Below are 27503 nucleotides of genomic sequence, written 5' to 3'. Positions count from 1 at the left end.
GCAAGCACAGTGAGTGTTTTGTTAGTGGGTAGGACTGGGCATGAAAGGCACACAAAGGAGGCTATTTCTGGCGTGGGCACAGCTTGCGCACAGCATGGAGGCAGGAGGAACATGAAGCGTATCCCAGTCAGTGGGGAGATCAGTCATAAAAGTGGGATCATTTGGGGAAACTGTGAGAAATAAAATGGAAGGGGCACCGAGGAAGTGGGTAATGAAGGCTTTTGAAAGACAGGCAGACCGGCTGGGACGTGGCTGTGTAAGCAGGAAGGGGCCTCTGGAGATTCTTAATCAAAGAACATGCTGCGAGCAGCATTTCAGAAAGCTGAGCCGGCAGGTGTTTGCAAGGTGGCCTGGGGACCCTGGGGAACAGGGAGGGGTCACCTGGAGCAAAAACATCAGACAGGAAGCCACATCCAGCTCAAGGTGAAGAAAGCTGGACCAGGTGTAGAAAGGAAAGGGTGAATCTGAAAGATGCATCGAAGGAAAAACAACATTCTTGGTGGCTGATGAAAGAGGAAAGCATCCATGATGACATCAAAATTTTAATCTGTGTAATTAGTAGAAAGTGGTGACAATGACGGGGTGGTTGGGAAATAGAACTAATTTAGAAGAGAAAATGAGGTCAGTTTGGGACGTGAGGAGTTTGAAGTGGTGGTGAGACTTGTAAAAGTATGGGATGTTTGACTCTGATTTTTTGGACCCAAGGGAAATTTTGACTTCAAGGATATTTTAACTCTACTTATGAATACGAATATTTTATTCAAAATTTATACTAACATTTAAAAATGCTTTTCAAGAAGGTATTTTTTGAAATCATCTCCACCCAGTTTTTACTGCAGTTCAGTAAACTGTTTCCCAATCTTTCATTTTTTATTAAAATTATTTTCCTCGAAACAAATTATTTTTCATTTACACTTTATGATGTTTGATCATAACATATATTATGTCAATAACAAATATTGTCTCTGATAACATCTGCCATCTCAGAATTTCTTTTGTGACCACTATTCCTATCTAGTTCTCCCAGGTCAATTTATCTAAACTTTGCTGAGATTTTACTATCCTTTCAGTTCTTAGTAAATAATGATTGTGAGGTGCCATTTGAGCTACTGTCAGTTTTGTGTTATGTTGACCATTTCTATCAGGAATTGGGTAAAAGATGGAGCAAACAAATATGAACTGTCTGGGTGTGTGGCAGGGCCAAACGTTGGGGTCAATGTGTCTTGGGGGGGGGGGGGCAGTCACACGATTTGTTTTCTTGGTTCTGTCATTTTATAGGCATGAAGCAAGGCAGGTAATGGTTTCATCTAAGTGTGAATTCAGATAAATCACTTCCTGGCCTCTGACTCACCTGGAGACTTTGGACAAGCCCCTGATGACTCTACCTATTCCTCAGCCTAATCATGGAATGGGGGAGGGAAAAAGGGAGGCAGCCCGTGCCAGCTTCACCCCATAAGCCCCCTCACCCAAGGCTGGTGAGATTCTGAGGAAGTATGAGGCCGAGATGTGATCTCTGAGTGATATTCAGAGAGGCAGGAGGAGAGGACTTCAAAAGCCCTTCAAGATGTAGGGTCTAGCTTTGAATTCTCTCTTGAAGGAAATGCAGAAGGATATGGATGAGAAGATGGATGTTTTAATAAATATACAGAAAAACAGCAAGCTGTAAGTATAACCTGCACCCATATCTCCTCGTTTCTAAAGAATCTCCCCCTTCATGTTGCTAAATGTCCTGTCTTCAGACCCTTCGAGGAGCTGTCTTGCTTTCTGTGGCCCCAACGGCTAGGAGTCAAGGCCTTCCACGGCCACCCGTGCTATGGGTATCTCCTTGTCATGTTGGAATTTGTCTCCCCAACTCTGCTCCTCCCTGACTCCCCAGTCCCCTTAGAAGAGGACCAAAGGAGCATCAGGAACTCAGGCAGATAGGAAAGCCTGACACAGACTCACAGCACCGGCTCAAGAAACTGGAGGGAGTTGAAGGAGCATCGCTTTCTATTCACAAGAAGAATATGGCACTACAGAAACTCAAAAAGGACCCACTGGACTCCCTTCATCAACGTGGGACCTGCTATGTGAGTGAAGCTTGCCACCCCCCCTGCTGGGAGCTGTACCCTGGGCTCCTGCTGCTGCTTCCCCTCCCCCTGGGCCTTCCTGACTCTGGAACCTTTGGCCGTAAGGATTGCACCCCTCTGCGGTCCCGGGAAGGCCCTGGAGCCTGAAGTCCTCTCTGGGGTCTTGCCCTATAGGCCTGGGGAGAGTCCTAAGTCATGACCAAGTAGGTAGGACTCAACCCTGGATGTGTCTGCCCCAAGTGCCACTGTATTGTTCTGTCCTTTCCTATAGCAAAACTTGACGAGGTGCCCAGCAGTCTGGCCATCTTGGACCAGGGAAAAATGATCTTTCTTGTGCTGTTTCTGTCCTCTACAGGAGAAATGTATGTTGTGTGCCCTAAAGAACAACCACAATCAGGGGTAGGTAGATCCATACGAAGATGTGCCTTGTCTCAGTCGGGTGCCCCGTCATCCCTAAGGCAGAGGCTCAGGCTGCATTTGCATCAGACCTTACCTGTGCCCACGCAGGCTCTGGCCCCACCACATCCACTCAGTCTTAGAGAACGTGGCACCAGGAAGGAGAATTGGGTAGCCTAGCCTGGAGGCGGCTGCCTGGAGGCTCCTTTGGAGGGAAGGGTGCTCGCCAGCTGCTGACCTGATCTTGCCTCAGGTTCCTGCCTTTCTCCCCGTCTAGCAGGAGACTTCCACACCAGGGCTGGGCACCCTCCTCATCCTTGGCATCTGGAGCTGCATTCTGATGTACCTGTGCTTCAACCTCTACATGACCGAGGACATGCTTCCAACTTAGTGCTGCCATGGAACCCACCAGAGCTCCAGTTCCTCCTCCCCCAACTCCTTGAGCTGCACAGTAGAGGCTTGTTGCCCCTTCCATACCACCCCGCCCCAGGCCTCCCGCCACCTGGATTAAAATCTTCATTGAAAGCCAAAGGGGGTGTCACCAAACTCGAGTATGCAGACTGTCACTTCTTTTGTTCTCCAGTCCCTCTTCCTGCTTCCTGGTGGATTAGTGGGAAGTTCTGTTTTGGTCATCCTTGGGGTCATCCTACCTCCCTACTGTCTCCCTCTGCTCCACCTTATTCTGCAAAGGCCCCAGGTCAGAAGAGAGGAGAGGCCCTAGAGATATCAGACACCTTCCTGTGTAGTCACAGGAGACACCCCTACCATCCCGTCCAATCACTCCCTCCATCTTCGTGGCTCTAGCATTGTATGTGTGTGTTGAGGGCAACCTGAGAGGTGAGGTACCGTGGGGAACCCCCAGGCCCAGAGTCTAGTGTGCAGGAGGACTCAGGACCTGGTGCACAGTGGTCGCCTTGGGCGCTGAGGATCCACCCTCCTTGTCCTCTAGCAGATTTCCTCCCACCTCCACAGAAAGGACACACATCCACCCCTTCAGAGGCCTTAGGTCATTGCAAAGGTGGGGATGAGCCAGTGACCTCCCCAGCTACACTCTGTCCTGCTCCAAATCCTCCTCCTCGGGGAAGATGAGGCTTGGCTGCTAGCTGACAGTGAGAACAAAGAAAGACACAGAGAAAACAGGATTTCAATGAACTCTTCTGTCATGGGTGTGCTTCTTGGCACCAGTTTGATGGAGAAACTCATGGGAGTTCATATTTTATTTAACACCAGCTCTTGCCTGTTTCATCTCCTTTCCAAGTTGGCTGCTTCGACTTTTAGACAGTCTAGTAAATAACTGGTTGTTGCTGTGTAGTAATGAGCAGTGTATTGGGTGCTTTAAATCAGCGGTCGCCAACCTTTTGGACCTCATGGGCCACCAGTGGTCTGTGGACCACCAGTTGGCGACCTCTGCTTTAGATACATTATTTTATTTATTTTTTAAGATATATATTTTGAAAACAAAAAAACAAAAGAAAACATAAGCCATGCCTTTATAGTTTTAAAGGAAATGGTAAACATGTATAATAAAAATCTGGACCCTAAGTAAATCAGTCCAGTGGTCTTACGCATGTGATGAAAGCAGAAATGGGGCAGGAATGGGAAAGGAGAAGGCCGGGTATAGCCCTGTGTCGTTTCCCTGCCGTGGTAGCAGATTACCACACAGTCAGTGCCTGGAGTCAACACAAAGTGGGTCTCTGGGCAGAAACCCAGGCAGTGGCCACGCCTGTTCCTTCGGAAGGCTCTCGGGGAGAATGTTTCTTGCCGTTTCAGCTTCCAGAGGCTGCCTGCGTCCCCTCTCACAGCCTCTTCCATCTTCAGAACCAGCATTGGCCAGTCCAGTCTCTCTCATTCTGCAGCACTCTGATCCTGGTTCTTTCTCTGCCTCTTGTGCCCACTTTTAAGGACCCTTGTGACCACGTTGGGCCCACCTGGAAATGCCAGATAGTCTCCTTATGTTAAGGTCAGTTGATGAATAAACTTCTTTCCCTTTGCTGTGTGACATAACATATTCACAGGCTCTAAAACATGGGCATTTTTAGGGGTTGTTATTCTACCTATTGCAGGGGACTCCCCAGATGCTGTCCTTTGGCTACCAAACCCCCAAACATTTGGGAACACTTCATTGTTCAGTTCTATGCTGTGGTGGTTTTTAAATAGGCCCACAAGTTCTTTGATGCCCTTTCAAGAAGAGACTGAATCCTCTCTCGTTGAGTGAGAGCTAGACATAGTGATTGCCTCTAAAGAATAGAATATGGCAGAGACGATGCTGTGTGGCTTCCAAGACTATGTCATAAAAGACATGTGACGTCTGTCTCGCTCTCAGACACTCATTCCAAAAGGAAATCTGATTGGGCAGGTTGGGTTGGATATCCACCTTGGTCTGATCACCTGGGTTCTGTGTCACAAAGAAGTGGGGGCATGTAGGTTGGGGCAACCCCCAAGAGGCTCGGTACACAGGATAGGAATAGCGTCTTGGGCAGAAGAGACAAGATGAAGTATAATTCCATTCTAGATGAGGTGACATTGAGACCTACAGAAAAAGCACCAGCTCACCAGCAAAGCTGGCCCATGTGCAGCGTCAGCAGGAATGAAGGGCTGTGACTCCCTGAAGGTCCATTCCCAAGGACAGATGGGACAGCTGTTTGCAGCTGGCAAAACCTGTTCCCTCAACACACACTTGTCCTTCTGTTGCCTCTGAGTTGGATGATGTGGGACTGGGGCCTGGAGGAGCTTGGGAATGGTCAAGGGCCAGGGACTGCAGAGACCACTGCCACCGTCTTAGGGCTTGACAAGCACTGCAGAATCATTTGCACAAAGGAGACTTGGCACTTCAGCTCAGCTTGGCAGCTCTGGTTCCCTGATGACCTTGTCTTAGTTCTTAAAACTGGCATCTGCTTAGGTTTGGAAACACATCGGGGGCAATGTGGCCACAAAATCAAGTCTCAAGAGCCCTCACCAAGTCTCCCTCAGCTCATGTGCCAATGTGAATACAGGTCACAGTCCCATGTGTCCATTTGCAGACATGATCTGGGATGGAAATCTGAGGAGTCGTGAGATTTTTCTTGGGTTCACCTCCCTTCCCCCAAACTTGCTTGGTACTGAGGGACCTAAGTGGGAAGTCCCCTGAGACTCTTCAGGGATGTCCACAGTGCTCAGGCCACAAGTCCTGAAGGGGCTAAGAGGGGGCCAACACATGCATCACTCAGGGGAGGCAGCAAAAATTCAGGTAACAAACAATTCTTAAGCAGGGCTCTGACCTTCATGCTGAGGATGAAGATGAAGACTTAAATGCTGCCTCTAAAAACCTATGAGCTGCATGGAGAGGAAAGACATATGCAGGTAGCAACCAGTGAGAAGTTGGGAAACTTTAAATGGCCAAGTGGCCAAGTCATTGAAGAGTTGTGTAGAGGCAAAGGGCAGTCCAAGGTGGATATCCAAACCAACCTGCTCAAGGAAGTTTCTTTCCCTGGGAATTCAGAATTGGGATTTGGTGAGACTCAGCTGGCCGCCAGAACTGAGGCCTCATAATTGGGAGCTGGAGAGGCATCTGCCACCATTAGCCAATGAAGCAGAGAAAGCTGATTTGTACAAAAATAAAACCAGTTTGCAGAGACACAAGAATAAAATGGGGAAGCTGGGAGAAGTAGTGACCCATGCAGTTCCAGAGAGGGGGCTATAAGTCTGGTACTAGCCCAGCCTTCACTGTGCGAGAGCCCCAGACTCTTAGACTGCAGGGTCTGGTTCTGTTTAAGCAGAGTGGCTTTCTGTTACCACCAAACAAGCCTGAACTAAGGAATCTCAGAGATTGTCTGATCCAATCTCCTCAACTTACAATGAGATTCTGAGGCCCTGAGAGGTGCAGTGAGGTGCCGTCAGCCACACAATCAATTTGAAGCAAATCCAGGACACAAAGCCAGATGCTCTGACTCCAGGCCCAGTGCTCTTTGCCTCCTTTGCTCTGTGGCACGTCCGGGGGGCAGGAATGAGGTGGGAGCACAGACCTGGGGTCAGGTGGATCAGAATACAAATCAATGGTGTGGCTGCAGGTAAGTCAGTTCACTTCTCTGAGACTTCGTGTTTTCATCTGGAACATGGGGATAGGAACATCTAGTTCACAGGGGGTTGTGAGATTAAATGAGAGTATATGCAGAGGAATTAAGGTGTGCTTTTAATGCCATGAAACAATGATGATGAGAACTGCCTTTCCTAGATTAATAGGCCTTTGATTCTCAAGGTCAGTTTCCTGACACCTTGACTAACTCCAGTCATAACATAGCCAGGTGTGCAATGAAATGAATGTTGCTCTACTTTAAGAAATAAGCAAATGACCTATAGCCTTTGTTTTGAGAGGAGGAGGATGTGCCTATTAAGAAATCAAACAGTAGGAAAATACACAAGTGGTAGGGGGATTGGGACTGGCTGGAGGACAGAATGGGTCCCTTGTGACACAGCATCTCACTCCTGTGACCTCAGTGTCCCATTCCCATAATTGGCTCTCCCCAGCTCACCCACGATGACAGGTGCTGCACCCCAGGCCCTGACCCAAGCAGTCACCAGAGAAACATGAGGGTGAGTCATTTGGCAGCAGTCAGGAAGCCAGAGGCCAGGCTGTGTCATCCATTCTATCAGTGCCATGGGCTCGTCATGTGCCCGTTCACAGCCTCTCTGGGTCACAGTCTGCTGCCAGCCCTGGAAGGTGGGTGAGGATGGGCTCAGGCATCTACTACTCATGATGGGACCACAGACCAATCTCTCTCAGACTCAACAGGTCTGATTATACCCATTTCCATGGCAACAAGCTACCCATCCACCTTCCTAAGGGTGTCCATGCTGCCTGGCTCCAGAGGCCCCTATTGCTTTTCTGTTTGAGCCTTCAGTGTTTCTAAGGTGATTCACCCTCCTACATGTGTGATCAAGGTGACTTTGGAACTTCTTTTTATATTAAAATGCAACCCAACCAAGTTCAATCTCCGGAACTGAGATAAAACAGCGAGTGTGAAAGCCCCTGTTGGAGAAGACACAGTTGGAGAAGTGCCCTCAGCAGGTGATGGAGTCAGAACATCTGGCTTTGGGTCCTGGATTTGCTTCAAATTGATTGTGTGGCTGAGAGCACCTCGCTGCACCTCTTGGGGCCTCAGAATCTCATTGTAAGTTGAGGAGACTGGATCAGAGACTGTCCATTTGAGACTTTAATATTGAGCTTTTAAAAGTGACAAAGAAGGGTTTTGTTTTTTTATGGGTGATGAATTTATGGGGAGATGAACAGCTCTGGGTGAGACATACCAGAGGCCTGGAAAGAGGAAAAATTACAGATGGCTGCCAGGTTTTCACTACAAGGGTGCCCGTTGTAGTCATTTAATAATATATGCTTAAAAATCAGGAACAATGTAAGTGGACACCAATTGGCTAAATAAATTATGGCATACCCATAAAATGGAATGCTCAACTGTTAATAATATCTTGTTGAAATATATTTAATGGCTCTAGTCAGTTTGGCTCAGTGGATAGAGCATTGGCCTGCAGACTGAAGAGTCCCAGATTTGATTTTCCGGTCAAGGGAACAGACCTGAGTTGCAGGCTTGATCCCCAGCCCTGGTTGGGGCATGTGCAGGAGGCAACCAATCAATGTGCCTCTCTCACGTCGATGTTTCTCTATTTCTATCTCTCCCTTCCACTCTCTCTAAAAAAGAATGGAAATATTTCCTCGAGTGAGGATTAACAAAAAAATAAAAAAAGACTATATTTAATGCCATCAAGAGATGTTGATTATATAATGTCCCCTACAGTCTGCTCTCAACAAGCCAAAGTTGTCCTATTAAAATGTTAGGTCATGTTGCCCTTATGCAGAACCTTCCAGTCTTTTCCCATTTCTCTCAGAGCAAAATCCAAAGCCAGTGGACTGCAAGGCCCTATAGGAACTGCCTTGCCACTGTTATCCGCCCCCCCCCCCCCCACACACACACACATTGTTTCTCCCCTCACTTTCTGAGCTGCAACCAGCGTTTCCTGCTCTTCTTCACACATACCATGTACACTGTTGCCCCAGGGCCTTTGCACTTACAGTGTTCTCTCCCATTTCCTCCACCTCAAAATTACCTCCTCAGTGACTCTTTCCCTAGTATTCTATACAAATAACAATATCCCCATCCATCCCCAGAGTTCCTTATCTCTCCCCTATTTTCTCTTCACACTTATCATCAACTTACATACATATATTTTATTTGTCATTGTCTGTCCTTTTCTACTAGAATGTGGGCTCCTTGAGAGCAGAGGTTTTGCTTCAGGCACTGCTCTATCTCAGGGCATAGGGTAGTGCCAGGTGTGTAGCAGGGGATAGATAAACACTTCCTGAAACGACAGATGAACGTAAAGATGTTTACCATATACCGAGCACTGTAGGCTCTGTGCTAAGAGCTTTACCTGCGTTGTTTCATTTTGTTCTTACAACAACCTATGAAGTCATTCCATCTCTCATTCTATGAAGTCATTCTGTCTGTCATCCTATGAGGTCATTCTTATTTTATGTAGGATGAAACAGGCTCGGAGAGAGAAGGAAACGAGTAATCTGTCCAAGGTCACAAATAAGTGGCAGAGTTGGGACTTGAACCTGAGCATCTGATTTCAGGACCTATTTCCTCTATACTCTTGCTTCTCACAACGTGGACCAGCAACATCAGCATTATCCGGGAGATGATTGGAAATGCAGAGTCTCAGGCTACATCCCAGACCCGCTGAACCACGGTCAGCATTTTAACAAGCCTTCCCAGGTGATCCCAGGACCCACTGAAGTCTGAGAGGCAGTGTGCCATGCTATGTATTTGGAACATAGGGGACCTCACTCTGAACAAGGGGCTTCCCACAGTCTGAGCTAGTTTGGCTTTGGATTCTGTACCTTTATAGGTGTTCCCCTTGTCCGCTGTCTCCACACTCAGGAGCTCTTCTGTATCTGCTGTGGCAATCCTGCGGAAATGCTGAAAGGGTCTGGTGCAGATAGCAAAGCCTCTGGCTTCCCAGTCCAGCTGCCCGTGGGCCTCTCGGGGGAACCAGAGTTTCCTGTTGATTAGTGAAAACTCAGTGCCAGCCTCTGTCCAGGGGCCAGACCCATTATGGGCAGGGTTGCTTCTCTTTCTCAGAGGAGTCTCTCAGTTTGCTTAGGCCAGTGGTCGGCAAACTGTGGCTCGCGAGCCACATGTGGCTCTTTGGCCCCTTGAGTGTGGCTCTTCCACAAAATACCAACTTCTGCGCATGGGCCACAAAGTTTCAATCGCACTGTACACGCGCGCCCGCACATGGTATTTTGTGCAAGAGCCACACTTAAGGGGCCAAAGAGCCATATGTGGCTCGTGAGCCGCAGTTTGCCGACCTCTGGCTTAGGCAAAACCAGACCTATCCCTTTCCAAAGCATGCGAGAAGACCCATTGGCATCAGAGATCAACACTGAGCCTAGAGAAGAAGGTATTTCTACTCGACATTTAAGCGCTCAGGCCAGGGAGGTTGTTAAAACACATAACAAAACCGACTTTCAATTAAATTATTAATGCCTGGGAACCCAACCTGACACCCATTTTTATCACCAAGAGCTGTTTTCAAACTTGACATTTATGAGGAATGGGCCTAGAATAAAATCCTCACTCACAGCCTTGCCCAGGGCCCCTTAAAAACAAGAGTACATATAAACCCAAGAACTATGCAAAAGACAATTATAAAAACACACCAGCAGAGGGTGCTGGTTCCCCATCAGTTCCTCCTTTCCAGAAGGAAAAGCTGCAAAAAATGCAAGGAAGGGAGGATATCAGATGAGGCTTAGAGTCTGCACCATGGCTCCCACCCTGCTTCATCTTGGAATATTGTCGGAGCCGAGAAGACCTCTGATTTGTGCCTACAGGAAAGCCAGTGGTCTCCCACATAGTGATCAGTTCCAAAAGGCCACCCCCAAATCCGGCATTTGGAACTCACAATGAAGGGACTTTCATTCACTCTTTTTATTTACTGAACCAGCACTCATGGAGCATCTACTATGAGCCAGGTACAGGGCTAGGTCATGCACTTTCCCATAAAGTGGTGCTATGACAATAGATTTGGGGTCAGAGAAAAGGCATAGGGGCAGGACAGTGTGGAGGAGAGGAAAGGAAATGTAGGAAGAGACGGAGAAGAGGAGGAGGAGTAACAGGACCCTGGGGAAGAGGAAGGGAAGTTGGGTTCCAACCCCTGCCTGCTGCATGTAAAACTTTGGGCCTTAAAGGTTGTCTTGGGCACCTTCCTGTTGCCCTTTCTAGACTCTGATTGGGATGACTCATCTCTCCCGAGCCTTGGAACTGCATGGGGCGCGGCCAGAACTGCAGCGCAGAGTAGCCTGCCGGGCTCATCATGGCTACTGTTTTTTATTCTCCACCCCCAGCCACATGCCTTTGCCTGCAGCTCCATGTCGGTAGGATATCCGTTCATTAAATAATGCGCCCTGATGTGTGACAGACTGGTCCTCCCTTTAAAGGAGGACCAGTTGCACCTTTTAAAAAGTACCCAAATTCATCTCTAATTGATTAATTCCCAGACGGTGGGCTAGAGAAACATGACAATTTCAGGCTATTTGTGTCTGGGAGCAAAGCCTGGGGCTCTCACACAATCAGAGGAACTGGCAGGAGGGATTTCTGGGGGGAGGGAAAGTCATTGGCAAATGGAGTGTTTTCAGGTCATATCTTTGAGCGCGTTTGAGTATGGCAGTGACTTTGTGGGTGTGATTCGGTATGGATGAGGCCAGAGGGAGAAGGTCAATTAGACGGGAAATAGTGGGCTGGCTGCCGGAGAACCGCTTTGGCAGGAGTAAGGGCCTCCAGGTGCGAGGGGCCTCGCTGTGGCAGCTGCAGGCCCCACTCTGCAAGGGCCACCGCCTGGAGCCTTGCCTCGCTGAGCCCGCCCTGCAGCATTGGGCCCGGGCAGAAGATAGCCGAGGCCCTTGCGCACGCGCAGTTCCCTGCTGGCGGCCCAGTGCGCACGCGCAGTTCCCTGCTGGCAGCCCACCTGCGCAGAAGGTCCTGCCTTGGTGGGGTGGGGGCCGGACGTCTAGGGGCTGCGTCTCTCTAGCACCTGTGGGTGAAAGGTAAGTGCAAACAAAAGGGGCAGGGGAGGGCAGTGGTGACGTGGAAGAGGACAGTGTGACATGGGTAGGACAGCGGTGACGTGGAAGAGGACAGTGTGACGTGGGGAGGGCAGTGGTGCGGGCCTTCACCGAGACAGACCCCTTCATTGCAGCCCCAAGCGGGCGTAGTGGCGGCACTTGGATGAGCCGTGGGCCCGGGCACATTGCTCCCCTCCTCAGCCGCCTCCTGGGCTTCCCAGGGGTCCCGCTGAGAAGCCTACCCGCTTGTTATTTCCTGAAAGGGGCGCTGGCTGTGCCGCGAGTGGGCCGGGGAGGAAACCTGTGTGTCCCAGGCCGTGGTGTGGTCACGGGGAAATCGGGACACCTGTCCGCGCAGAGGAATTGACCGCTGGGCCCCCTCGGCCTGGGTCACTGCTTTCACCTCCTGTTCCGCCTCTCGAAGTCCCCGTCTCAGCGGTGACAGAACTGAAACCGGCGGCTACTTTTAGGGTGGGCACATGGAGGGAAGCGGCCAGGGGGCAGTCCTGGAGAGCTGGCCGGCCCTGTTCCGGGGCGGGAACGCCTGGCCCCAGGACTGTGTAACACCCATGAATTCATTTGGTCTGGCCCTGCCAAGGCATGAGGAGCGAGTTCATTAAATATTTGACCAACCATAAGAGGCTAATTTTCAAGTGGGTAATTCTGTATGGCCCACAAATGCTGTTATAAATACCCAAATGGCCCCTGGCAAGAGGAAGGCTCCCCACCCCTGTGACCTAGTCCTTGCTCTGTGGGGTGATGCGGGTGTGTGCTGAGTGTAAGGAAGTACTCCTTGGTCTGCAAATGCAAGATGGTGGAGCTGCTTTGGAAAAGAGCTTAGGAGTTCCTCAAAAACTTGACATGGAGTTCCCATGTGACCCAGCACATCCCCTCCTAGGCATATACCCCGAAGAACTGAAATGCACGTCCACACAAAAATGGGTACATGGATAGCTGCGTTATTCATATCAAGATGGAAACAACCCAAATGCCTATTAGTTGATGATGAAAAGATAAGCAAAAGGCAGTCTGTCCCATATAATGGAATATTATTTAGCCATAAAAAGGAATGAACTACTGATACATGCTACAACACGGATGGACTTTGGAAACATTATGCTAAGGGAAAGAAGCCAGTCACAAAAGAGTACATATTATAGGGCTTCATTTATATGAAAAATCCAAAATAGGCAAATTCACAGAAATAGAAACTAGATTAGTGATTGCCAGGGGCTGGGGGAGGGGAACGGGGGAAGAACTGCTAATGGATATGGGATTTCTTTGTGGGGGTGATGACAATGTCCTGGGATTATTACAATGGCAATGGTTGTACAACTCTGTGAATATACTAAAACTGACTGAATTGTACATTTTAAAAGGGTGAATTGCATGGTATTTTTTAAAAAAATATATTTTATTGATTTTTTACAGAGAGGAAGAGAGAGGGATAGAGAGTTAGAAACATTGATGAGAGAGAAACATCGATCAGCTGCCTCCTGCACACTCCCCACTAGGGATGTGCTCGCAACCAAGGTACATGCCCTTGACCGGAATCGAACCTGGGACCCTTGAGTCCGCAGGCCGACGCTCTATCCACTGAGCCAAACCGGTCAGGGCTGCATGGTATTTTTATGGTGAGTTATACCTCAAAAAAAATTGATCAATCTGTATGCTTATGATGTGTGCCCTTTGCTCTTTGTGTGTTATATCTTACTAATTTTTAAGAGTTTACTTTAAAAGTGAAGGTGCCACTACTCTGTTGCTCTGGCTCCTGATTTTGAAAAAATTTCCCTACCACTGTCCCAGCAAAAATGCCGCCTCCTCCATGGAGGCTCCCTCAGCCCCTTTAGCATTTAATGTCAACGCCCGCTTGCTTGTTGCCTGTAAAGCCTGGCCACTCGGTGTGGCCCGTGGACCAGTGTCAGTGCATCGCTTGGGAGTGTGTGAGATGTGCAGCAGCTCGGGTTCCGCAAGCCTCGCCAGGCTGCAGAGGTGTTCACCACCGAGTGAGGGGTGGACAGTGTGTCTGGTGAGCATCATGCTCCATAACAGAAGCGAATGTTAGAGCTGTGGGTCTCACCTCCACCTCTAGCTGTGCATTTGAATCACTGGGGAAGCTCTGGAAACATGGGCCCTGGCCTACCCTAGGCCAATTAAATCACCATCCTGCAGGAGGCCTGGGGCTGCCGTGGTTGCCAGTGTTCCCCGGTGATTCAGATGTGTGGTCAGAGTGAAATGCTTGGTGTCGGGCAGGCAAAGGCAGGATTTTAGTGGGTCTGCTCACATTTAAATATAGCTAAGTAAGCGTGCTGGGAAATGGTGACAGCCCCTGCCAGGTAAATGACAAATGGAGTTGGTAGGGTGTCAACTTTGGTTTGTTTGCTGAGTCACTTGAGGCCGTTTGGAGCCACTGTGTCCAACCTGAGTCACTTGTCTCTGGGTCTCTAGGGTGTGGCTAAGATCCGAGTAGGCCGGAGGTTGGCTCCCCTGGGAGCTGTGTGGGCTCCCATGGCAGCAGGGCTTGGCAGCACAGATCAAGTACCAAGGGAAAGCAGCCAGTCAGCAGAAGTCACAGTTGGGATACAGTTGGGGGCAGGGACAAGTTGTGAGGTTGTGGAGACAGTTGGCCTCCTGCCCAGTGGGAGTGCAAAGCTGTGTCAACCCCAGTAACACCAGCTGCTGAACCTGCAGCGCCAAGCCCAGATTCCATCTCCACGGAAACCAAGTCCCTCCCATCGGGATCTGGGTCCAGCACTGAATAGTGACTTTCATCTGTGCCACGGTGGAAAGTTAAACGGGCTAATTGACAAGAGACAGGGAGATTTAAAGTAAACGTGTCAGGAGCCACCCGATCCCTGTCAATTAGGGTTGAGGGCAGTGTCTAATCTAAGCAGTCATGAGACATTCTGGGAAAATGTGATTCAAGTTTCCAAAATTCCATTCTCAGGTGCTAATGGTGGCACAGAGCAAGGCCCCCTTGCTGCCACCTGGTCGCCGAGTGTAGGTGGGTGGACATCTCCGTAGCCACCATGGGCGCTCCTTGGCCTCCTAGTCTAGCAGGAGCCTGTCTCTTTTAGGCCCACTTGGCCCAGAGGGAAGGCTTCTGCCTCTCCCCCACACTCAGGATTAGTGACGAAGCTGACCTACCATACTCTCCTGCTCTGCCTCATTCTGCTCCGGGGGTAACCCCTCCCTTGGGCCTTCCCTTTGTCTCAGTCCCACCCGATATGTTCAATGAAATCCCTTTTAAACATCCAAGTTAGGGGATGACTCTGGCTGCAGGTGGCAAAGAGGGAGCATTTGAAGCTGGATGTTCACCACGGCAACGAATGAGGAGACAGCAGACCACTGACCAGCTCAGCACTGCTCATGGTCCTTCTGTCTTGGCCTCCGTCAAGAACTTTCCTTCTCAGGCAGCCCTAGCCGCTGTGACCCGCCCCTCTGGCCCTGGTCCTGGCACTACTTACCTGCTGCCAGGTAACAATAAGGCAGGGATCTATAACCAGTCAACCAACCATTCTCTCTTGGTCTAGCTGCCATAGCTAAAAGTAAGTTCTCTTCCATCCCTGCCCTTTTCCCTCACAGGTCAGAGCCCCCAGGGGCCTGGGCCAGGGTAGGAAGCTTGAAAGCTCCACAGGGGTGTGGAGAAATGAGAGCACCTGGTGCCTTCAACTCTCACAGGGCCTGATAGAGCCTTCCTCCCACCAAGACTCGCCTGGGGGAATTCCCCCAACAAGGAAGGGTGCTAGAAGCAAGGCAGCCAAAACAAAGCAACAGTAACAAGCCTAGGAGGCAATTTTGTTGAAGGAAACAGTGGAATGAACTAGTTTTGTCTTTAAATTTTAGAGAATATCCAGATTAAAAAAAATATCACCTAGAGATGAATAAAAGGGCAAGACTTTGTGTGGAAACATCCTCCAATTGCACATGGGTCATATCCAAAGCAAACATTTACAAATGCAAAACCTGCAGGGAGGAGGAGGGGAGTGAGGAGCGGTACTGTACACAGCCATCCAAAAATGACTCAGTTTTCACCTTCCAGAGAGTTATCTTAGGGTGTAGTTCCTACCTCTGCAGACAGGGAGGGTGCTGTGACCAGAGAGTCTTCATCAGAGGTCTGGTCAGACTTCAGGGGTGTGGTGACATCTGGTTGCTGATGGTTGAGGGGAGGCTTGGTAGTAGCGGCAGAGTCGTCCATGATGTCTCCTGAGGGCCCATGAACTCCCTGAAATTGCATGAAAAATATTGCATGTGTGCACATGTCATTCTTCTGGAGCAAGGTCAGGGCTCTCCTGGGAGCCTCTGATGGAAACAGGCACTGCTCTAGAACAATATTTCCCCAACACTTTCCTGATGCTCCCAAAGGCCTGATGGGAGGCACTGAAAGGTCAATTTCCATCCCCACCCATTTAGGTCAGGCATTTAATCCCAACTTCCAGCCTTCTGCTGTCTCCTCCTTCCTTGCCGTGGTGAACATCCAGCTTCAAATGCTCCCTCTTTGCCACCTGCAGCCAGAGTCATCCCCTAACTTGGATGTTTAAAAGGGATTTCATTGAACATATCCAAACCAGAACTCTTGATTCACTCCCCTCCCCAAAGCCCCATCCTCCTCAGGTTTCCCTTTCACATGGGCCATATTCTCTTTTATAAAGAGGAAGAACCATGCAGTGGTTTAGCACACACTGAGTTCAAATCCCACTTTTTACCCTTGCTACCTGTGTGACTTTATGCAAATTGGCTAACTCTCTGCCCCTCAATTTCCTCTTCTATAAAACGGGAACAATAACACATAGATCATAAAAGTATTACGAAATTTAAATATCTTTAAAATACATCAAGGATTTAAAAGAGTGCCTGGGTAACAGTGAATATTAGCAGTTGTCATTATTCCTATTGCTCCGGACAAAATGCTAAGTATGATCCAGAGGAAAGAGTGAAGAGAGGGACCATATAAAATGGAGACACTCTAATCAAGCTGCTAAAATTGTTAACATGATAAAGGTTGAGGCATGAGGAAAGAGCCCATTCTTGCCCTAACTAGCCTGGGAACTTAAACTATTCTGAACTTTCCAGCCCTGAGTCAGTGCCTGGATATGCATCTGGACCTCCAGATAACCCTCTGATTACCCCGAAGGACTCATGTGTACATTTTGACATCTATTATCTAGACCACTGGACGTGACAGGCCTCCAGCATCCACCAACCTGACATCTGACTGATAATTATCCTGGACCAACTCCATGGGCTAAGAATGCAGGACCGATGATTCGCAAGAATGTTCTTTTTACTCCGAGAACTTTTAACTCTTCTCTGGCTTTTGGAACACTTCTGGGGTTTTGCCTAGCCATGTTCTCAGTTTGCAAACTCTAAGTTTCTTGAATACATCTCTACTACTTATTTCTAGCACAGCCTTCAGAGTCTTTCCGAGTTTGTTCCATGGCCCTTTACTTCTCTTTCCTTTACACATCTCATCCAAATCCATCAGCACCTGTCCATTCCACCTTCAGGTACATATCCCAAATCCTATCTCCGCTCATCATTTCCATTGCTTCTGGCTGACAGCAAGGCACATCAGTCACTTCCACTGGCTTCTGATGAGTCTCCTGCTTCTGTGATGCTCAGCCTCCTCATATCAGTTCTCCAAGTGGCAGCCAGACGGATCTTTTAAAAATGTAATCAGATCATATCCATTTTTTTCAGACCAAGAACCCCTTTCTGTGGCTAACAAGATGCTCCTGTTCACCGCTCACCGCCTACCACTTCCCCTCTCCCCCTTGGCTCTGAATACCTCTCAGTGGTCCCTCCTTTGCCCTTGTCCCCTCTGCCTAGAATAATGCCAGAATAGAGGATGTGGGTGGGGCTGTTGGCCTAGGGTGGTGAGGGGACATTCCTCTGTGGAGGTGACAAGGGTACACACTTGAAGTGTTGGAGAAAGCCATGCGATTACCTGGTGTCGGGAAGCAAAAAAATATATATATATTTTTTCACAGTGACCTGATTTTCTGCCAGTTGTGCTCAGTGAGTCTCCTACACCCCTGCAGGGAAGTATCCATGGTTGCAAGGTAGCCTCAGGCATGGGGTGCAACCTGGGGCTGGAGGCGATCTACTCGGGTGGCCAAGTACCACCTTCCTGGTCCACATCAACCAGGGCTCAGTGCCAAGGGCTGGTGGGCAGCAGGACACCCTGGTGGAGTCAGGTGTTCTATTAGCACCTGGCTTGAGGCAGCACACCACCCTCCCCTTCTCCAAAGCTCCCTCCCCCTCTCTGAGCCTTTGTCTGCTTCCACAGGTCGAGGAAGTTACCAGCGGAAAATATTCCTTCGCTTGCTTTTTGGAGGCCAAAAGAGAGGGTGTGGAGAGCCATAGGACGCAGGAGGGGTTTTGTGGGCAGCGGTCTTACAGGTTTCAGGGACTGAAGTATAATAAAGGCCAAGGGCAGCCCAGTGAATAAATGAGCGCTTCTAAGTAATGTTTAACCCAGGACTCCAAGACAGCGCCTGATGACAGTGCTGCTGACGTCTTGATTCTGCCACACGCTGTCCAACAGAACTCAGGCACTTGGGGAAATTTAAAGCGCTGCTGAAATAGTAGATGTTACCATCTTCGTCCGCACTATGAGTTCTACTACCATTCGGTTTCTTCTTTTGCTAAAAGTGGCTTCGGTACTGGCACAGGAATGATAGCAACCTTACACCCGCATTGACTTGGCGCCAGGCATTGTTCTTAATTGTCTGGTGATCTCAGCTTCCAGTGGTGCGAAGGCAGCTAGGATCACGGGGACATGCAGTTCCCGCCGAGCCCACTGGGTGGCGCAGGCGCAGCACTGTGTCCTGCACACCTAGGACCTTGGGGATGCTGCAGCCTCACCCCCCTTTGCTTTACAGCACTTTTTCTCCTGGGGGATTTGTATCTCACAGAGCAGGCTCCAAAGCCATGGGCTTGACCACGGATGGACGGAAATGAGGAGAGGGAGGCACTTGCTGAGTGAAGTGAGGAGGCACAAGGTGATCTGTGGTCAAGGCCAGGTTTGTGGTCAGCCTGCTGGGTCCTCATCTTGGGGTTCCTGTGCTGATGTTGGTGCAGGAATAGGAGGTGTGAGGGAGGCTCTCCCTGGTCAGGGGAATCAAGGGTGGAGATCGGGGGCGATGATGCAGTGGAGAGAGGAGTAGGACTAGATACCTGGTCGTAGGGCCCAGGCCTTTCGCCACCCTTTCCTCTCCCATAGAGCGTCTTCTCCCGAGTGTCTCAGATTCTAGTGGGAGCCAGCCCTCTCACTCTACTTCTGAGTTGACCCTTCCTCCACACCTGGGCAAGGAACCATTTAGCCAATGTGAATTTGGTTTTCTTCTTGTAGGAAGAGACACAGGTGAGGCTGAGGCCCTGGAACTTCCTATGAACACTGTCCGGGGAAGCCGGGAAGTGGACCTGGAGACAGGTGCCTGAGGATTCATGGGGTCCTTTGGAGCAGTGGTCGCCAACCTTTCAGACCACCGGTTGGCTACTGCTGCTTTGGAGTGTATATCTTAGGGCACAAAACTACCTTCCACCTCCGCTCTTTGGTATATCCACACGACACCTAGGATGTTTCTATGTCCACAGCAGGCTCCTAATAAGGGCTTATTATCTGACCACATCAGAGGAAGGAAAGCAGTATCAGAATACTGTGCCCCTGGGCTGTTTGCAGATTCCACTTCTTCCTCAAGCTTCTAATTCGGGAAGACTGAGATGGGCCGAGGAAGCTGAGTTTTTAACAAACCCCCTCCCTTCCCCCCACTAATCTGAGGCATGGTGAATAGGCCACACGTGGAGAAATATCAGTCAGGGCTTTTATGCACCACTGTGGGGTGATGAGAAGCATGGACTCAGCAGTCCCACCACCACCTCTGGCTCAGTATGGCCCCAGGCCTCCTGTACCATTGTGTCCCCCGCCCCCAGTCTTTTCAGTTTTCCAGTGCCTGCCCCCTTTTGTTTTGTTGCTGTTTTTTCCCCTTGAATTCTCTGGAATGTTGAACCAGATTCTTTCAGGAGATAAGTTCTTCCTCAGTTTTCAGGGAACTTCAGACAGTTGAGAAGCACTGGATAAATTCTGTAAGAAATGAAATTCTCATTTTCTAGTCATTCTTATAGAACCTGCATTCTGCAACTATTTTACTTTATTTTCTTAAATGGAGAGGTTCTGATTTGAGTCTAAACCCCGGCATGCCCACTCCCAATTCTCCGGGCCTTCTGAACGTCAAATCTCAGAGCTGTCAATCACCATTTCTTTAACTTTTTAGATGCCTCATGGAATTAGAGGGGCAGATTTAGGGGGGAGGCGTTGAAAAAAAATTAGAAAACGCCTAAATTTCTTTATCTACTAGAACTTAAAGTAAGTGCACTTCTCTGGGGTTTATCTTCCTCTTACAACTCAATCTTCCAATATAAAAGTAGAAGGTTGGCAGCCCTGACCCGTGTCGCTCAGTGGTTAGATCTTTAGCCCATGCATCGATGGGTCTCTGGTTCAACATGCGTGGATTGCAAGTTTGATCTCAGCCCCATTGGAGTGTGTGCGGGAGGCAACCAATTGATGTGTCTCTCTCATGTCAATGTTTCCCTCCCTCTCTCTTCTCCACCCTTCTTCCTTCCCCTGTATTCTCTCTAAAAAAAAAAAATCATTGGAACCCTAGCTGGTTTGGTTCATTGGATAGAGCGTCAGCCTGCGGATTTTGGGGTCCCAGGTTCAATTCCAGTCAAGGCCACATGCCTGGGTTGTGGGCTTGATCCCCAGTAGGGGGTGTGCAGGAGGCAGCCGATCAATGATTCTCTCTGATCATTGATGTTTCTCTTTCTCTCCTTCTTCTTTCCTCTCTGAAATCAATAAAAAAATAAAAATACAAATTTTAAAAATCAATGGATAAAGTATCTTTAGGTGGGGATTAATAACAACAATGAAATAGAAGGTTGGCAGAAAAATTATACAGGGTCCTCAGTTGCATATTTTATTACTGCATTTTCAATCTGATAATCTGAGGGGTGATATCCGTGCAAGTGAGTCCACAACACCTTTCCTGCTGGTGTCTGCCCTCTAGTAACCCCGTGGGAGGGACACAAAGCCCAGGAAGGGATCATCACAGAACATTAATAAGGCAGACGGCTTTGTGCTGGCGCTGGGAATGCTTCTGAGACAGAAAACAGCAACTTGGCTGGGCAGGCCTATTGTTTGTGCCCTTGGAGAGAAAAGTGAGAAATGGAAAATGGTCTCTTTACCCTCCCAGTAAATACAGGGCCTTGCCTAGAATTTCCTTTGACTTCGTGTCCTAAAGACACTGGTACCCAAACAATGAATCTTCTCTCAGTTCTATGAGGGCAGATGTGTTCTGTGTGAGGTGAGAGAACTTGGAGAGGGTCATAACTGACCTCCAGATGCATGTGAAACCCTCTAGAAGGCTGTGGAGGGGGTACACTTTAATCTTTTCCTAAAAATTATATGTTGAAGTTAAATTTGGTCATGTTTTTTCCAGTACTTAATGGGGCTTCAGGAAAGAGGTGGTACATTTCATTCTTTGTTTGAAGGACGCTAAGCTTGCTGGGATCCTCTGCTACGGAAACAGCAGTTTCACTGCATTTGCTAACCACAGAGAACTTGCTCTTTGTCGGCCATGGGCTGTCTGGGGACCTTGACAACCTCGGCTGTGGTTCCCCACCGGAGGGCCACACAAAGGGCCCAGACCAGGAGCACACCTCTGCGCCCCAGAACATGGGCCCTTCAAGATTTATTTTGACCACCTAAGCACAGAGTATACCGTTTCCACTTTTAAAATTGTCCCATTATCCCTGAGAAGTGTCCATATTATTGCCTGTTTACAGATGGAGAAAGTGAGGAGGAAGGAGATCAACAGACCGGCCCCCTCCCTGAATGTTTGCCACTCACCTGGGCATCCTGGGGACCTAGAACATCAAAACCCTCAGTAAGTGCTTTTGCAGTGGAGGATGGGAGAAGGGCTTTGGGACCAAGCCTAGCTGTGCTTTGCAGTCTAAATTCTTTACACTTTCATCACGGCCTCTGGAATTGAAAAGCCAGGACAGTCATCTTGAGCTTTTCCATTGAAGACCCGAGACATCTATTGCCCCGTCTTCTCTCCTTTATTTCTGGAGCTGCTTAAGCCAAAGAATAAACTGAAGAATAAACTCTATAGTTATAAACATGAGCATTACAAAGGACAAGCTCCAGCCCACGGGGAAGACAAGTACCTACAGGACAGCTACACAGAGCCTGGGGAATTAGTTCCTAAATCCCAGAATGGTATTTAGAGATAGAGAAAACAAAAATGTCCCATGTCTGATTTGATTCTTATCACAGCTGGGCCATTCTTGGCAGGCCAGGTGGACAGTGCCTGTGTTGGGTAGACATAACCCAAAGCAGCCTGATTCAGACAAAACCCTTTGCTTCTGAAACTTCCTTGGCCCTTGAAGGTGGAAGAGCCAATCTGAACATTTTAGGGACCATTTAAGCACACGCAGGGACAGCAGGTCATGGGAGAGGTGGTCTTTAAGGAGCTTGTCTTCATTCTGAGGGCCACACAAAAATAAGATGAGCAGAAAAGTGAATGTTCAATGAAGTACATGATGTGTCCAACAATGGCAGGAAGCGAAAGGACCCTCCTGAAGTCTAGTATAAATATAACGGATGGGTGTTGCCCCACTTCACCTGAGACCTGGTTCAGGTCCTGCCTCTTCCAGGGAGGATTCTGAGGCCACATTAGCATCCAAGCACTTTCCTTTATTTAACCTCATCTCAAATTTTATTGTGTGTAGAACACACCACAGTGTTCAAAACAATACACTCTTATATTTGACTGAATCCTTTCTCCAATACCCAGTCTGGGGTCAGGGACTGTATCTTCAATGAGAAGAATGATAATGCCCAGTATGACTATCTTTAAATCTAAGCAAGAGGAATGCTGACCCTGGGCAGCACTTGTGAAGTATAAGCCCACATCCTACCTTGTAAAACATTCTCCAGGAACTTGGGGTATATAGGTCTGTCCTCCCTGAGTGGACCATGTTGCCAGGTCATGGAATGGCCAGGGGGCAACTATTTGCAGGGGGTATGACAGAGTTTGGACACAGAGCTGGGTGTCCACATGCCTGTATGTGTGTCTTTTCATGGTGCTGGAGCCTGGTGGGAAGAGAATGGGGTTGGGCTGAGGCCGGGCATCATGACTATTTCCCTGGGCCACCATGTTCTAATTTGGAGTTCACAAGGAGGCCGAGGACTCTGCATTTGAAATGGACTTTCTAGCCTCATGTTGCTCTGAGGAACTTGAAGGGCAATGAGCTAGGAGTACCTTATGTGCACAGGCTGCCTGGCTTGGAGTGGGAGGGGCAGAAAGAGGCTCCCTGCATAAGGAATGTGGGCTTCCATTGATCCCTCTCCAGCCCCACAAAGTTTGAGGCAGCCTGGGTGTGTCGTGGGCAGCTCAGTTTGATTCTGAAATCCTGAAAGCTCTGTTTAATTCTCGTCTTGCTATTGCTATCACCTATCTGGAGCCAAGAAACAAGACACCAAAAGAATGAAATGCCTAGCTAGGCTTAAAAAACAAAACCATGGGGATTTTCTAAGTAAACAAGTTATGAAAAACAAAGTGGAATGAATGAAAAGACCCTGTTCAATATGGAAATAATGTTAAACAGGGAATTTAAGGCAGAGAGAAAGGCAACCCAGATGGAACTGACACCATCTCCAAAACAAATGTGCATTTTTTGTAGTATTGACTTAAAACACAGTATAACTTCATTCCTTTAGATGCCTGTAATTTAAAGTGTAAATGTACACGGTTAGGCTAGGGACACACAAAACTGCTTAACAGTTTTAGGAAGAAAATTCAGAGGACAAACAACAGTGCAAGGGGGATGTTAGGCTTAATTAAGAAATCAGCTCATTAAAGGACTTTAGCACAATAATTGTTGGTGTGTGGATAGTGCTGTGAATTATAAATGAGTCATCCATTCTTTGAAGGAGCCTGAATAGGATCTCTCTTTAGAAGGACTTGGGGAGCCTTTTGAGTAGTTGAAAGGAAGCAAATTGCATTTCATCATTGTCTAACAATAATTATGGGGTTCTTTCAAGCCTGAAAACAGGTTACATCTGCTGGGTGTTTATTACACGTGAGGCTCTGAGTTGAGTGCTTTCCGAGCATTTAGCCCTCATAGCAGGCCTATGAAGCATCACGTACTATATTATAGCCATTTTACAAATCAGAAAACTGAGGCACTTGGAACCTAAGTGCCTTGCCCAAATTACCCAGCTGAATACTCGGGAAGGACAGACAGACAGGCTCTCTGCCTTTAAGAAGTTTGCTATTCAGTTTATTTTTAATGTCCATTTTCCAATTTTATTAAGTTCAGACCAGCTTCATCTTCCAGCTGATCTGAGTTTGGTGAGTTTCACTAAAATAGAACAATATGAGATTTTTCTAACTAATTAACTATTGTCACATACTATAACAGGAATGAGGGGAAAGCTCTGATGTGCTCTCTAATCCACACTTGGGAATCAACTGCCCGAAGAACATTCTTGTTTCCAGATTGTAACGTGGTATTTATCACGCCTGAGCTATGACAGAAATACTAATGATTTTGTAACAAAACCTCAGGGAGGCTATTAACAAGTTGGCACTTGTAATTCATGTGGAAATGCTCATTTTATTTATCAGAACTGCAGCAATGGTGTTCATTTAATTAAGAGGCTTGTACTGTGGAAGAGCAATTTTGAGTTCATAATATTGCAGACAAGCATGAATTTAAACTCAAAAGAAAATCGGTTAAGTATCTAAGTGGCGGCTTAATTTTCCTTTGACCGTCTCATCTTCCATGGTTTGAGAGCTGTTTAACAAAGGAATTCTACAAATATGTTGTAAGATTTTTTTATGGCAAACTCATTTAAATAGAAACTGTTCTAGGCTCATAAGTAGCCAAAAAAAAAAAAGTGCCTCCAACATTTGATAATAACTAAGGAAAGCTATCTCTGTATTAGCAGACAGGTTAAGATCTAGCTTTTTTTAACTGTAAAGAAAGTGTTGGCATGGTCTAATCTATGTGATAGGCATTATAAAACAAAGAAGGTGAGAAAGCAGGTTTGCATGGGAAAAGCAGATAATGGGAGCTGGTGGAAGGAGACAAAGGTATTAGAAAAGGTGGCCAAGGCGAACACCCACTGTCGGTGACTAACACCCACACCTTCATCAGCTGGCTAAGCCCTAAACTAAGGTCTGGTTATCTCTTGGACCCAAGTGTCTGCAGGTGGGTGTGCCACTTTCATGGCCAAGCCTTCCTCTTCGAGGTCTGGATTCATTTGTTCACAGCAGGCATTTATGTAGCATTAATTATGTGTCAGGCACTGGGTTGAGTCAGGGGACACACCCATGAACAAGGAAAGCAGGTCCTTGGCCTGTAGAGCTGACATCTGGTCAGAGGAGACAGTCTGTAAACAAGTAGATAAATAATTTTGCAAGTTGCAAATGTCGATCTGTGCTGTAGAAAATAAAGCAAGGTAAGAGGATTGAGTGTGATGGAGGGGCAGAGAGGCTTTGTAAATAGGTGGTCAGGGAAGGCCTCTCCATGGTGACATCTTAGCAGGGAAAGAGCCAGCTATGGGAAGCTCCAGGGGGAGAGCACTCCAGACAGAGCAAGTGCAAAGGCCCTGGGGCAGGAAGGAGTTCAGTGTATTTGGGGATGAGCAAAAAGGTGCCAGCGCAGCTGAACCTCACAGAGGAGAAAGTAGGAGATGAGGGTGGAGGAGTCACAGAGGCCAGATCATGTGGCCTTCTAGGCCATGGCCTAACTCTTGGATTCTCTTCTAAGTGGAATGGGAAGTCATTGAAAGATCTTAAGTAGGGAAGTGATAAAATCAGTTTCCACTAGTCAAATATTACTCTGCCTCCTCTGTGAAGACTGGTTTATAGGAAGATGAGAGGAAGGAGGTGAGTGAAGAGAGTGACCAGTCCTAGCATCCGTCTTCTTCCCACAGAGATACTTGCGGGCATGGTTCTGTGACCTTGCTGGGTGGAGCTGAAGTCTGTCAATGGATGTTTCTGTGGGAGTTGGAAGGGCAGATTCTCTCTCTTCTCTTGGGACTTGAGCTATAATTTCTGCCACTGGGAGGAGCCAGAGAAGGTGATGAGGGGCTGAGAGAAGGATGGGCAGCATCAAGGCCACACCTGTGCTCGCTGCGGTCCAAGGGCTGCCTGGGTTCCCACAGCTCTTCAGTTCCATAGCCTTTAGCTGAAGGAATTCTAATGAATGCATGGAGGTTAGGGATGGAAAGCAGATGGCCAGGGAGGAGTGGAGGAAAATAGAGGGAGGTGGACCTGGCTGGGAGCTGAAGGTGGGTGAGGTCCCAGAGAAGGGAGGCAGAGACAGTGTGAGCTTTTGGCCCAGAGATCTCACTCAAGTAGAGAGGACTTTTTGACCCCAGCAACAGGACAACTGCATGTTTTCTGTCTAAGAATCCAAGTTACTCCCTCCCTCCATGACAGTGCAGCTGCGGGACCTGTGAACAGCACACCCACTAACAGTTCTGCGTTTTAAAAAATCAGAATGGTACTTAACCAAAGAATCAAGAAGACAAACGAGGACAGTGCCTTAGTGTGTATGACTTAGTGTGGGACAAAGCAAGACTAATTCACAGGATTTCCTTTCAGATACAGGGAAAGAAGATCCTGGAACTCCCTACAAACTCTAATATTAGAGAATTAATAAAAATGAGCAAAATATCACAGATATTGTCTTTATTCTGTGTGGCATCCTTGTTATTTTATTGTAGTGAATGCTACATATTTATAAAGGTTTCTGTAGCTTCTCTCTTGCCTCAATCCCCAACCCTGTTTTTATAATAAGGGCTTAAGTTCCTCAACCACCAACTGTCCATCCTACCCCAGAAGTTGTAGCCAAACCCCACTCAGGGGTGAAGTTTCAGTTTGGAATGACTCGAAATCAGTGCCTGCTAGGGGTAGAGGGGCGATGAGTCCAGAAAGGTAGGGAGAGGCTCAATGTGGAAGTGGAGGAAACCTTTGTCTTGGAGCAGGTCCTGGTGTCCCTTCACAGGCGCTTCCTTCATTCTCCAGTCAGGCATCATCGGGAACACATGGAGTCCTCGGGGGAGAGGGTTACCCTCTGGGGAAATGGGAGAAATGGACTCCCCAAGGGGCATCTGAAAGCTGCTGCTGTGCCCAGTGTGTGCCGTGTGTATCTGTGTGCATGTGTGTCTTTTAACAAAGTTTAGTGCAATAGCACCTTCAGTTTTCACTTACAGCTCCCTCTCTCCTCAGGCATCAGTCCATGGGGCAGGGCCAGGCATCAATTTGAGGTCAAACACCAACTTTCCTCAACCTGTATGAGGTTTATGCTCCTTGCCGTGTCTTCTCTGCAGTCGCTCAGGTAAGGAGGCTTTAGGTGGGCCAGTCCCACCAGTTCACCTGGCATATCTAGACATCCCCACCCACACCCACCCCAGTACATAAACCAAAGGTGTGAGATAAGCAACCTTGGGTTTAATAAGATTAGAGGGGCAGCCAAGGAGGGCTTAGCCTGCAGCAGAATCCCCTGGGCACTACCCCAGCATCTCATTCGCTAGGCCAGGCCAGGGCTGGAGAACCACACTCTGAACTCATCCCACCCCGTCCCCATGATACTGATGCATTGGTTTGCAGGTGGTGTGCAAGACTAGTTTAGAGGGAAGGGAAGCTGGAGGCCAGGTCAGTGTGAGTTTACATCTTGTGACAGAAGGCAGAGGCCTGATGGCTCCAGGCACCACCAGAGAGAGGAAGAGCAGGAGGTGGACTCCAGGGACAGAGGAGGGGTCAGGGTTCAAAGTGGGCTGTGACTGGAGGGGGAAGGGAAGGAAGCCAGCAGGGGGAGGTCTACATCCAGGCTTTTCCTGGAGG

General features: G+C 48.3%; 1 protein-coding gene across 1 annotated transcript in view; it reads left to right on the top strand.

The window, feature by feature from the left end:
* The window catches only part of TEX35 (testis expressed 35), a 75724-nt gene that overhangs the window by 43557 nt on the left and 4664 nt on the right, over nucleotides 1-27503 (top strand). Inside the window, exons 7-12 of the mRNA XM_036344078.1 lie at nucleotides 1598-1662; nucleotides 1877-2069; nucleotides 2425-2468; nucleotides 2746-4425; nucleotides 21427-21527; nucleotides 26889-26997. Coding sequence (XP_036199971.1) covers nucleotides 1598-1662; nucleotides 1877-2069; nucleotides 2425-2468; nucleotides 2746-2806 — 363 coding nt within the window. The 3' untranslated portion in view covers nucleotides 2807-4425; nucleotides 21427-21527; nucleotides 26889-26997. The remainder of the gene's footprint in view (nucleotides 1-1597; nucleotides 1663-1876; nucleotides 2070-2424; nucleotides 2469-2745; nucleotides 4426-21426; nucleotides 21528-26888; nucleotides 26998-27503) is intronic.

This window comes from Myotis myotis, unplaced genomic scaffold, assembly GCF_014108235.1.
Source record: "Myotis myotis isolate mMyoMyo1 unplaced genomic scaffold, mMyoMyo1.p scaffold_m19_p_18, whole genome shotgun sequence".
Taxonomy (NCBI): Eukaryota; Metazoa; Chordata; class Mammalia; order Chiroptera; family Vespertilionidae; genus Myotis; species Myotis myotis.
The sequence above is the reverse complement of the archived record's forward strand: the minus strand, read 5'-3'. Positions and strand labels throughout refer to the sequence as shown.